Raw genomic sequence first — 13,613 nt, forward strand, 5'->3', positions numbered from 1 at the left:
TATACTTGAGTATTGCTCATCAGTGTGAGATCCGTACCAGGTCGTGTTGGCGGAGGAGATAGAGAAGATCCAAAGAAGTACGGCGCGTTTCGTCACAGGGTTACTTGGTAAGCGTGATTTACGGAGATGTTTAGCGAACTCAAGTGGCAGGCTCTGCAAGAGAGGCGCTCTGCATCGCGGTGTAGCTTGATGTCCAGGTTTCGAGAGGGTGCGTTTCTGGATGAGGTATCGAATATATTGCTTCCCACTACTTATACCTCCCGAGGAGATCACGAATGTAAAATTATAGAGATTCGAGCGCGCACGGAGGCTTTCCGGCAGTCGTTCTTCCCGCTAAACATACGTCACTGGAACAGGAAAGGGAGGTAATGATAGTGGCACGTGAAGTGCCCTCCGCCACACACCGTTAGGTGGCTTGCGGAGTATAAATGTGGATTTAGATGTAGCAAATAGTCCTTCATGTTTCCCCTACTCGCCGAATAGGAGGTTCTGATGGTGAATTCGTAACAGAAAAGTTCAGGTCTGCTATTATTGCATTTCAAAGCATGTGTATCAACTAAATTCTTGTCCTGTTCAACGGGTGTCTGCTATTCCGTCGAAAATAAGTCGTTTCAGAAGTAAACGTTTGTTCCGCGTGACTGTGAAACTGTGGTTGTACTATTTTGTTATAGCAGGCAGTGAAGGCTGTTAAGAAAAGTCGGCCAGCATACTCGAACAAGTCTGGAATCTTATTTTGAAAGAGGACGCACACCACACGTAAACACCTAGTACACAACTGCCTATCTGTTTCAGTATTTGCACGACAGTGGATCTAATGTTGTAGATATAGTTGAAGTGAAGGCAAAGAAGTGCCGGAACCAGAGCGCAAGATACAGAGAGGTGAACTGGAAACTAGTCCGACAAGCACACTATCTGGCATTGAAGTGTGTGGAAGAGAGGTATACAGATGTCATACAGCTGATCTAGAAAAGCATTTTTATTTGCCATCAGCTGTATATATTTTATTCTTGGCCGGTTTAGGTTATTTCAGCCTTCATCAACTGAAAGAAAGGTTATAAAATCTGTTGGTTTAAAAATGCATATTTCTCATATGAGACATTTTCGTATGCCCAATGTAACAATGATAAAACCTGGAATGCAACGTAATCAGATTCTGACAATACCTCGAAAAACTTAGGTAAGATTCAGATACACACCTGACAGTTAACAGGTGACTGGCATCTCAGGCCTACGTAGCCCCAGATGCCCGAAGAGTCTAAACTTTAGGCTCTAAGAGGCCCTCTGCTCGGTTGTGCAGGATGTAGCCTTGTCGGGTTTGCCGTCGGATCTTAAAGTCAACATGATGTAATTTTACAGTGTTCCATATGGCTGCTTTCTGCAGATTAGACGCTGTTGCTGAGTCTTGCTAAGATGATGAAGCATAAAAGTCACTAACAGGAAAGTGCGCATCATGTCAATCTTAGGATCCGCTGGCAAACTCGATGGGAATATCACGAATGATTATGCTGAAGAGGCCTACAGAACGACATGAGCAGTAGCATTTTGAATAAATAGGAAAATACAAGTGATATTTTTGTTATGTTGGTTTATCTTCAACATATTTAGTCATTTTGTGTCTCGCTTAAAATAAACAGCAATAATGTGGTGGTTTCTGTGATTAAGTAACAAATGTTAGGCTATTCTCAGCTGGCAACAAGAATGATCGTTACTATTTCTCTATTTCTTAGTTTGTTACAATCGTTGAGAAGCTTAACAAACGAAAATCGATTTGTAAGATAGGCCATTATATCAAATAACAGATTTTTACAAATAAATCTTATCTCTGAAGATTTTTGGGGTATGAATGTGGTGTGTGGAGCAATCACGTAAATTTACACTCCAAATGAAAAACCCTTGTGCAGTTCAACCTTTCTCAAGATGTAGCGCAGCATGTGTGTCACATAATATATTGGTACTATGCTAATAATGTCTTTCAGTAAGACCATGCGAAGTGTAATGTCGCCTCTCTTAAAATCACCGTATTGTATTTGAAAAATTTTCCTGTAGTGGAACATATATTAGTAATAAACATTGTCAACAGTGGCGGTATATCTCTGCCGCTGCAGCAAGGTTTTGCAGTGCATGTAATTGGTCACCGTGCATGCACATTGGCGTCTATCATTAGCATGCGAGAAGACGTATTCTCTACCATTAAGAGCCAGATGTATTATGAAATCTCGAATCACGCAATAATTTAACAGCTTACGTTTCTTCGGCGTATTGCCACAGTACTAAGCTGCAATCAAGCAAACTTCTTAGTTATCTACACAGTTACAAAGGAAAAAATATCCCGCTTATTAAAATATCATGATCTGTCCTTGATGGGGGACCAAAGTCGTACAGAATTTTTTGACAGATATTTCCCCCATTTCCCTGTTAACTGTTCGTTTATTTTACACCATCCCCATTTGACTTTATAGTCATTCTCAAGTGCATGCTGAACTGAAAATCAGTAAAGAGTACGTATCACACAGTGTAGGGCGTAGAAACAAGAGGTTATTACATATATGAAAACATTAATTACATGTCAAAAACTGCTCTATAAGACCAGAAGTATATTTTTCGACGCTGACATTTCACAGACAGACATATTTTAACACGTAACTAGTGGTTTCAAATGCTTAATAACCACTTGTTTCTATGTGTAAAATTGTGTAAAATAAGTGAACTATTAACAGTCATATGGTGGAAATTTCTTTAAAACGAAGGATAAAATAAAACATCATGGTTGACTAAGCCATTTATTTAAAGAAAAAGGGCCAATGGCGTTTCATTCCCGCTGATTGTATCTAGTCAGCTATGTGATTAATTTCCCCAAAAAACACTACATAAGACGAGTGTATAAGGCGAGACGAGTTACCTTTTTGGTCACGAATGACGCAAAATAATAATTCAGCAAACTCTATCCGAAATGTGAAATATGGTTTGCATGACAGAATAAGCAATACGTTTGCCAGAAATGTTTACAATTCACTAGCGGCAATGCTGGTCCTAATTCTATTCAGCAATTTAAATTGTATTAAAAAGGTGCATCGCGAAGTCCAAAATGATTACCATCCTCTGCATGTTTACATTTACAGTACCAGACGCAATAAATCACAGCATATACCGGCCATCAGACAAGAGTCCAAATGTTTACACTGTGACCTAGAGGTAAACAGAACCAGCGCTAAAATACACGTTATACGGAGCAAACATATCGAGTGACTGCCAATAAAGCGGCTACATCAATGTGCACAGGACGTTTTCGTGATGATGGTACAGTCTTTCAGGATGATGGAGAAGACCAAATGTAATATTTATTAAAGATATTTAAACTACGAATGTACAGCTACTAAAAAAATAAGTATTTATATCGCCACACGAGTTTCGTTTTACTGATGTAAAGCATCGTCAGTGGTCTGTAATCAAACATACATAATTTATATTGCTTTCTGGATCTAAAACTAGTTCGTTGAAAAAGATACTGAGGTTTGATTTTTCAATTACGGCATTGTACGTCAGATTTTCGCCTACATCAAGAATTGTTTACTTGCATTTTTTCGATGTATTTCTTTGTTTGGCATTGAAGTTTCTTATCTACTCTCACTCAGGTTTGCTGCACTACGCATTAGCTGATGTTAAATACGTCACAATATACTACCATTTATGTTTCCTTGCAGACTTCTACTTAAATTTATCAGTGTTTTTTTAGTGTATGTAATGGTGCCAAGTTAACCACTAGATTTGGTTTCCACTTGATCAAAAAATACCATCTATGGTTTGTCATATATGAATTTTACAAACAGCAGTGACGTTATATTGTCTCACATTTCACATCAGGTAATTTGTAGTGTTGCAAATCAATTTGAGAGTAGGCAAAAACCACCAGTAGCAAACGAAGGAATTCTCGAAAATGTAGAAGCAGAAGGCAGTTCCTAATGTAAGTGAAAATCAGGCACGAAATGCCGTAAGTGAAAGATCACAAGTTTGTATCTTTTATAGCTACCTGTTTCAAGGTCTAGAAAGCAAACAATAATTTTAAATGAAGACCTCGGCTGTAAACAGTGCTAAGGGATAAGATGGTTGTTTTGAGAAATTGTGCAGTATTTGTTTCACTAAGATTTCACGAGATATTTCAAGTACATCCATTGTGAATCTTTCATTCGGATAAGTCTTTTTTTTTTTTCAAAGATATCTATAGTGACGACATATTTTGAAAGTCGTAAATTCGTAAATACTGTCTGTAATTGTGTTCTTAAAAATATGTCATGGATACTTAATACTGTTTACTTGCTGGGTGAATTACCAAAACATTACTATGAAACTTTTTAAAAAAATACGCATTTAGAAGGTCCGACTTCTTTCAGTTGTGATACTATGATTTTCATTTCCCATTTCTGCAATAATAAACCATAACAACTTCAAAAATTAATCAATGATTCATCACAATATAACATTAATTTTACTGTCACCTTACAACAACACGTAAACAATCTCAAGGATGGCCCTTATCATTTCTGCCATCACACTGTCACGTAAATTCACTTAAAGTATGGTAAGAGATACAAGTTAAAATTATTTTTTGTTTAAATAATTATTCACTTTTAAGTGACTATCAACAAGTTTGAAGCACATTTGTAGTCAGGAATACATTCATGAATCTTTACCTTAGTCGTAGCTATCCACAACATTCTCGGACTTATATAAAACGTCCCTGCCAAGCATTTTCCTGGCAGGAACATCGCAAACGTTAATACTACTGACGGCCACGTTTGTGGCACTTTCTGCTGTTTACTCGCACACATCCTGGCAAAATTTTACCATTAGCGAGAATCTGAAATTAGAAGTACAGCTGCTATTTCTCTGCTTAATATGAATAAAGCACATGAGTTACCGTAATTCGTTTGCCATAATTCTTCTTCTCTCAAGATCTTCAAATGTGTTTCATTTCAGACCAATGAAAATGTTTTATATCAATAAAATGGAACGCATAATTTTGCATATAATAGTAGTTATAAAGACAGAATTTAAATTTCTTTAACAATAGTGAAACTGCTACGGACATCACAACCACACAAGTTAAGAATTAAATGCATCAATCTGAGATGAGGAGCCCTGGCCCAGGATAGCCTGAATCGAAAACTTTGAACTAAAATGAAGAAATTTCCAATGTTCGGTTGGTCTGCTGACGACCTCTGTGACAGGAAATAATGAAACCAGCTGCACAACTGAATGGATACTCTAAAGGGAGGCGATTTGACAAGAAGTCACTTGTGAGAAACGATTTCGAAAGCCTTCTGGAAATCTAGAAATATGGGATCAACTTGAGATCCTCTGTCGATAGCATCCATTTGTTCCTCTGAACACAGAGCCAGTTGACTTTCACTAGAATGACATTGTCTGAATCCATGTTGGTTATGTGTTTACAGACAGTTTTCTTCGAGGTATTTCACAGCGTTCGAAAATCCTGCTACAAGTTGATGTGTATGATAGGGCTGTATAAATTACTTTTATTTCCTTTCTTGCGTATTGATGTGACGTACAACTTTCTAGTCTTTAGGTGCGGATCTGCCGCCAAATGAGTGACTGTATACGACTGCTAAAAATGGAGCTATTTTATCTGCTTACTCCAACGCCTAACTGTTTTACCATCTTAACCAGAAGACTTGTGTTTATTAAGTGACATAGGCTGCTTCAGTACCCAAGAGTAGGAGCAGTAGTAGTAGTAGTAGTAGTAGTAGTAGTAGTACTGGAAGTTGTTGTTATTGTTGTTGTTGTTGTTGTCGTCGTCGTCAGTTCGAAGATTGGTTTCAAGCAGCTCCCCGTGCAAGCCTCTTCATCTCCGAATAACTACTTCAACCTACATCCTTCTGAATCTGCTTATTGTATTCATCTCTTGTACTCCCTCTATGAGTTTCACCTCTTGATGTCTCATAATGTGTTCTATCAACAGATCTCTCCTTTCAGCCAAGTTTTGGCACAAATTCCTTGTCTCCCCAGTACTATTCAGCACCTCCGCGTACGTTACACCATCTACCAGTCCAATCTTCAACATTCTTCTGTGGCACCACATTTCAAAACCCTCTGTTCTCTTTTTGTACGCTAATGGCCATTAAAATTTCTACATCAAGAAAAAATGCAGATGATAAACGGGTATTCATTGGACAAATATATTATACTAGAGCTGACGTCATTACATTTTCAGTAAATCAGTACCCAGAACAACCACCTCCGGCCGTAATAACTGTCTTTATACGCATGGGCATTGAGTCAAACAGAGGTTGTATGTCGTGTACAGGTACAGCTGCCCATGCAGCTTCAACACGATACCACAGTTCATCAAGAGTAGTGGCCAGCGCATTGTGACGAGCCAGTTGCTCGGCCACCATTGACCAGATGTTATCAATTGGTGAGCGATCTGGCGAATGTGCTATCCAGGGCAGCAGTTGAACATTTTCTGTATCCAGAAAGGCCCGTACGGGATCTGCAACGTGCGGTCGTGCATTATCCTGCTGAAATGCAGGGCTTCGCAGCGATCGAATGAAGGCTAGAGCCACGGGTCGTAACACATCTGAAATGTAACGTCCACTGTTCAAAGTGCCGTCAATGCGAACAAGAGGTGACCGAGACGTGTAACCAATGGCATCCCATACCATCACGCCGAGTGAAAGGCCAGTATGGCGATGACGAATACACGCTTCCAATGTGCGTTCACCGCGATGTCGCCAAACAAGGATGCGACCATCATGATGCTATAAACAAAACCATGATTCATCCGAAGAAATGACGTTTTGCCATTCGTACACCTAGGTTCGTCGTTGAGTACACCATCGCAGGCGCTCCTGTCTGTGATGCAGCGTCAAGGGTAACCGCAGCCATGGTCTCCGAGCTGATAGTCCATGCTGTTGCAAACGTCGTCGAACTGTTTGTGCAGATGGTTGTTGTCTTGCAAACGTCCCAATCTACTGAGTCAGGTATCGAGACGTGGCTGCACGATCCATTACAGCCATGCTGATAAGATGCTTGTCATCTCGACTGCTAGTGATACGAGGCCGTTGGGATCCAGTACGGCGTCCCGTATTACCCTCCTGAGCTCACCGATTCCATATCTGCTAACAGTCATTGGATCTCGACCAATGCGAGCAGCAATGTCGCGATACAATAAACCGCAATCGCGATAGGCTACAACCCGACCTTCATAAAACTTGGAAACGTGATGGTACGCATTTCTCCTCTTTACACGAGGCATCACAACAACGTTTCACCAGGGAACACCGGTCAACTGCTGTTTGTATATGAGAATTGGTTGGAAACTTTCCTCATGTCAGTACGTTGTAGGTGTCGCCACCGGCCCCAACCTTGTGTGAATGCTCTGAAAAGCTAATCATTTGCATTTAAATTTCGCGCCTGTAGTACGTCATCTTCGTGGTGTAGCAATTTTAATGGCCAGTAGTGTATAAACTGTTTATCGTCCGTTTCTGACTTCCATAAATGGCTACTCTCCAGAAAAATACTTTCAGAAGTGAGTTATTAGCACTTAAATCCTCACTCGAATCAAAAAATTTCTCTTGTTGAGGAATGTTTTACTTGCCATTGCCATTTCTCTACTTCGGTCGTCATCAGTTATTTTGCTACCCAAATAGCAAAACTCACGTACTTCCTTTAGTGTCTCATTTCCAAATCTAGTTCCCACAGCATCACCTGATTTAATTCGACTACATCCCACTTCCAAAAGGGTATTGACACTGTACCTCCAAAGCGGCTCGCAGTCAAATTGCGTGCTTGTGGAATATCTTCTCACAAGAAGAGACCACATCGTTGGGATCACAGATTTACTGCAAACTTTGCACACCTTTTGTAGGCCATTAAAACAGCATCATGTGCGAGTAGTAATGTGCACTGTTCTGGCAATTCCGAGAAAATCGCAGGAGACGAATGAATTACTCGTATGTTCCAAAGTGCAATCAGGAGTTCAGCTAGCACGAGGACTGTAAGTAGGGAGTTAAAAGAGTCAGTCATCTCCTCGTGAGCCACACCTTTCTGTGCTCAACGTTAAGCGACGCTTGAGATGGTGCAAAGAGAGACGCCGTTACACACTGGTAGCTGGAAACGAGTAATCTCGAGTGACGAATCACGCTTCTTCCTGCGTGAGTCTGATGGAGAGGCCTGAGTTTGGCGAATGACAGGAGAACATTAACTGACATCATGTGTAATGGTAACAGTGAAGTAAATAAGAAGTGGTGTTTCGATTTAGGGAGGTTTGTGGTAGGTTTGCTGTAGAGACCATACTGCACTTAAAAAAACAGTAAATACAGAAGGATAAGGACACGTTTAATAGTATAATGTATAGTGTAAAGTAGAATAACAGTCCGGAGACGATGATAGTTTGTATCAATATGACAATAGACCAGTCATAAAGCAGCATCAGCGAGGCAATGGTTTGTGGACATAGACATTCCTGAAATGGTCTGAGTTGCGGACGGTTCATACCTGATGCTAATAGACGTCAACTTTGCTCTACACCCCAGCGTGCTATCTTCTCTGGTCTCGGCTCTTGAGAAAGAAAGCATTGCCGTTCCTCGTCAGATACCCAGACATCTCACTGAAAGCGTCGGCAGCTAAGCAGTTATGAAGTGGAAGGGTTCTCACACCCCATATTAGTGTTCCATAGTAGGTGTCTGGCTATTTTTATTTGAAATAGCGCATTGCAAACCACCAAGTGTAGCAACACAACTTTATTCCTCTACCTGTTCATAAAACCGTCATCACTGTAGAGGTTATACGAGGCGTGTTTTTTACGTAAGAATCGTTTTGAAATTTAAAAAAGACGTGCTAAGATATCTCAATAATTTTATTTTTACAAGAAAGCCTGTACCTTAATCTACTTAATCTACTTTTCTACATAATTTCCGCCAATATTGAGGCACTTGTAATAACGTTGTACCAGTTTTTGAGTACCCTCCTCATAGGAGTCTGCCGTCTGACTTGTTAACCACTGCATCACCACTGTTTTGACTTCGTCATCGTCTTGAAGACGCTGACCGCCCATGTGTTTCTTCAAGTGCAGGAACAGATGGTAGTCACTGAGTGCAAGATCGGGGCTGTACAGAGGAAGATCTAGAGTTTCTCATCCAAAAGATGTGATGACATCTTTGGTCTGATTCGACACATGCAGCAAAACGATGCCCTTGCTTAAATTCCATGGACTGTTGCTTCGATTCTGGTGTGGTGTAGGCCACCCATGTTTCATCGCCCGTAACAGTTTGGCTTAATAAATCATCGCCGTCGTTGTGGTACCGCTCAAGGAAAGTCAATTCACTGTCTAAACGTTTGGTTTTGTACACATCCGTCAACATTTTCGGTACCCAACGTGCGCACAATTTTCGGGGATTCAAGTTGTAGTTGTTGCTTTGGGGAAGGAGACCAGACAGCGAGGTCATCGGTCACATCGGATTAGGGAAGGACAGGGAAGGAAGTCGGCCGTGCCCTTTGAAAGGAACCATCCCAGCATTTGCCTGGAGCGATTTAGGGAAATCACGGAAAACCTAAATCAGGATGGCCGGACACGGGATTGAACCGTCGTCCTCCCGAATGCGAGTCCACTGTCTAACCACTGCGCCACCTCGCTCGGTGGTGATTCAAGTGCTCGGTCACAATGCCATACGAAACACAACGAGAAACTTTAGGGAAGTCATCCCGCAAGGAGGAAATCGTAAAGCGTCTGTTTTCTGTCGCCTTATTGGCCACTTCCTGCACCAAACTTTTATTAACGATGGAAGGACGCCAACTCCGTTGTTCATCATGCACATTTGTGTGGCCATCGTTAAACGCTCTCACCCACTTTCTTACCATTCCATCACTCATAATATTTTCTCCGTAAATTGCACAGATCTCACCATGAATATCGGTCGCTTTTAGGCCTTTAGCACTAATAAATCTTATAACAGCCCGTGCTTCACAGTCGGCGGGACTCCGATTATCGGAGGCATCTTAAACATTAATTCACAACGTAAACAAGGAAGAATCAGACTGTAACGGCGTCAGTGTGTAGGTTAAGGTACAGGCTTCCATGTAAACAAAAAACTATTGAGATATCTTAGCACGTCTTTGTTTAATTTCAAAACTGTTGTTGTTGTTGTTGTGGTCTTCAGTCCTGAGACTGGTTTGATGCAACTCTCCATGCTACTCTATCCTGTGCAAGCTTCTTCATCACCCACTACCTACTGCAGCCTACATCCTTCTGAATCTGCTTAGCGTATTCATTTCTTGGTCTCCCTCTACGATTTTTACCCTCCACGCTGCACTGCAATACTAAATTGGTGATCCCTCGATGTCTCAGAATATGTCCTACCAACCGATCCCTTCTTCTAGTCAAGTTGAGCCACAAGCTCCTCTTCTCCCCAATTCTATTCAATACCTCCTCTTTAGTTATGTGACCTACCCATCTAATCTCCAGCATTGTTCTGTAGCACCACATTTCGAAAGCTTCTATTCTCTTCTTGTCTAAACTATTTATCGTCCACGTTTCACTTCCATACATGGCTACACTCCATACAAATACTTTCAGAAACGACTTCCTGACATTTAAATCTATACTCGATGTTAAAAAATTTTTCTTCTTCAGAAACGCTTTCCTTGCCATTGCCAGTCTACATTTTATATCATCTCTACTTCGACCATCATCAGTTATTTTTCTCCCCAAATAGCAAAACTCCTTCACTACTTTAAGTGTCTCATTTCCTAATCTAATTCCCTCAGCATCACCCGACTTAATTCGACTACTACATTCCATTATCCTCGTTTTGCTTTTGTTGATGTTCATCTTATACCCTCCTGCAAGACACTGCCCATTCCGTTCAACTGCTCTTCCAAGTCCTTTGCTGTCTCTGACAGAATTACAATGTTATCATTCAAAACGGTACTTACTTAAAAAAACACGCATCGTAACAACGCAGCAAAACAATGTACGATACGCAGGCAAGTACAGAAAAATATGTTCTGAAAACTTAAACTTGTAAAGTTACTCACAAAGCTGGAAATTTGTGATTTGCACATACATATCAGTAGAATGGTACTTCACTATGAATACCTCTGTCTTAGCTCACACAATATTTACTAATCATTACAGCAACTTATGATCGAAGATCACGATCACAAACTTGAAATTTTGGTAATACGCTACTGGCCATTAAAATTGATACACCACGAAGATGACGTCCTACATACGCGAAATTTAACCGACAGGAAGATGATGCTGTGATAGGCAAATGATTAGCATTTCAGACCATTCACACAAGGTTGGCGCCGGTGGCGACACCTACAACGTGCTGACATGAGGAAAGTTTCCAACCGATTTCTCATACACAAACAGAAGTTGACCGGCGTTGCCTGGTGAAACGTTGTAGTGATGCCTCGTGTAAGGAGGAGAAATGCGTACCATCACGTTTCTGACTTTTATAAAGGTCGGATTTTAGCCTATCGCGATTGCGGTTTTTCGTATCGCGACACTGCTGCTCGCGTTAGTCGAGAGCCAATGACTGTTAGCAGAATATGGAATCGGTTGGTTCAGCAGGGTAATACGGAACGCCGTCCTGGATCCTAACGGCCTCGTATCACCAGCAGTCGAGATGGCAGGCATCTTACCCGCATGGCTGTAACGGATCGTGCAGCCACGTCCGATTCCTGACTCAACAGATGGGGACGTTTGCAAGACAACAACCATCTGCACGAACAGTTCGACGACGTTTGCAGCAGCATGGACTATCTGGACCCTGGCTACGGTTATCCTTGACGCTGTATCACAGACAGGCGCGCCTGCGATGGTGTACTGACCGACGAACCTGGGTGCACGAATGGCAAAACGTCATTGTTTCGGATGGATCCAGGTTCTGTTTACAGCATCATGATGGTCGCATCCGTCTTTGGCGACATCGCAGTGAACGCACATTGGAAGCGTGTATTCGTCATCGCCATACTGTCGTATCACCCAACGTGATGGTATGGGGTGCCACTGGTTACACGTCTCGGTCACCTCTTGTTCACATTGACGGCACTTTGAACAGTGGACGTGACATTTTAGGTGTGTTACGACCCGTGGCTCTACCCTTCATTCGATTCCTGCGAAACCTTACATTTCAGCAGGATAGTGCACGACCGCATGTTGCACGTCCTGTACGGGACTTTCTGGATACAGAAAATGTTCGACCGCTGCCCTGGCCAGCAGATTCTCCAGATCTCTCACCAATGGAAAAGTCTGGTCACAATACGCCAGTCACTACTCTTGATGAACTGTGGTATCGTGTTGAAGCTGCATGGGCAGCTGTACCTGTACACGCCATACAAGCTCTATTTGACTCAATGCCCAGGCGTATCAAGGCCGTTATTACGGCAGAGGTGGTTGTTCTGGGTTCTGATTTCTCAGGATCTATGCACCAAAATTGCGTGAAAATGTAATCACATGTCAGTTCCAGTATAATATATTTGTCCAATGAATCCCATTCATCTGCATTTCTTCTTGGTGTAGCAAAGTTAATGGTCAGTAGCGTAATATTCGTCAGGTTACGTCAGGACTTGCGAGTGCCGAAGTGCAGAAAGCGGGGTGTAGCAGCGCGCGTTGCGGGTTGCTGTCCGCAGGCGTGCCCCGAGCCGGGCGACTTCCGCGCGCAGCAGTGCGCCTCGTTCGACAAGGAGCCGTGGCGGGGCGCCGAGCTGCGCTGGCTGCCGCACCAGCAGGAGGCGGCGCCGTGCGCGCTCACGTGCCGCGCCACGCGGCCCGACGGCTCGCACGTGGTCGCCACGCTGGCCGCCCGCGTGCAGGACGGCACGCGCTGCCGCCCCGGCTCGCTCGACATGTGCATCAGCGGCCAGTGCCAGGTACGTCCGCAGCCTCTCCCACTCCACACTGGACCCTATCTCGTCGTTTCCGTAAGAGCGTGCATAAAAGTTAACAGGATGCTCCACTGAATAATTTGAGGTAGGGAACCTCGGGTCGGAGAAGCCAGCTTAAAAAGATAATAGGAATAAAATCACATTACTCTGTGGAATGTGTGTTCTCATAGGACAACTTGTAACCTCCCCCTCACTTATCGACCTTAATAACAGTGAAAAATGAAACCGCGTGTACCTAATGGAAATTTGGGAAAAGCAATCGTCACCGAAGTCAATTTGTCGGTAAAGAAGGAGGAAAGGGTTACATCTAAATGAAAGGAAAAATGCTAATGAAACTGGTGGAAATTAATTTTGAAAAAGGGGTAAAGTTAATAAAGAAAGTAAATGTGCGGCCGTTACGTTAACAATCAACTAGCGGTAATTAGATATTTGAGATTTGGGGGAAATTACGGTCGCCAGTCCTAAGGACAATTACTATAGTAACTGAAAAAAAGGTTCTTACACATATAATTAGCACTAGAAGCGTGGCAACTGAAGGCTGACACGTGCAGTGTGAAAACTGAAAGTTTGTCAGAAGTAATAAATTTCGCTACACTCTGACTTAATTTAGCAAAAGAATTAATAAAACAGGAAAATCGAAAGTTAATTTAGTGACTGAAGTTAATAGTGAGCTTTCTTTCTGAAGCACAACGAAATTCAGTAAA

At 42.1% G+C, this 13,613-nt stretch overlaps 1 protein-coding gene across 1 annotated transcript in view; it reads left to right on the top strand.

Annotated features, from left to right (window-relative positions):
* LOC126088470 (protein madd-4-like) overlaps positions 1–13,613 on the top strand; it is a 474,106-nt gene that overhangs the window by 16,741 nt on the left and 443,752 nt on the right. The window contains exon 2 of the mRNA XM_049906612.1: positions 12,655–12,894. Coding sequence (XP_049762569.1) covers positions 12,655–12,894 — 240 coding nt within the window. The remainder of the gene's footprint in view (positions 1–12,654; positions 12,895–13,613) is intronic.

The sequence above is a fragment of the Schistocerca cancellata genome, chromosome 6 (genome assembly GCF_023864275.1).
Source record: "Schistocerca cancellata isolate TAMUIC-IGC-003103 chromosome 6, iqSchCanc2.1, whole genome shotgun sequence".
NCBI lineage: Eukaryota > Metazoa > Arthropoda > Insecta > Orthoptera > Acrididae > Schistocerca > Schistocerca cancellata.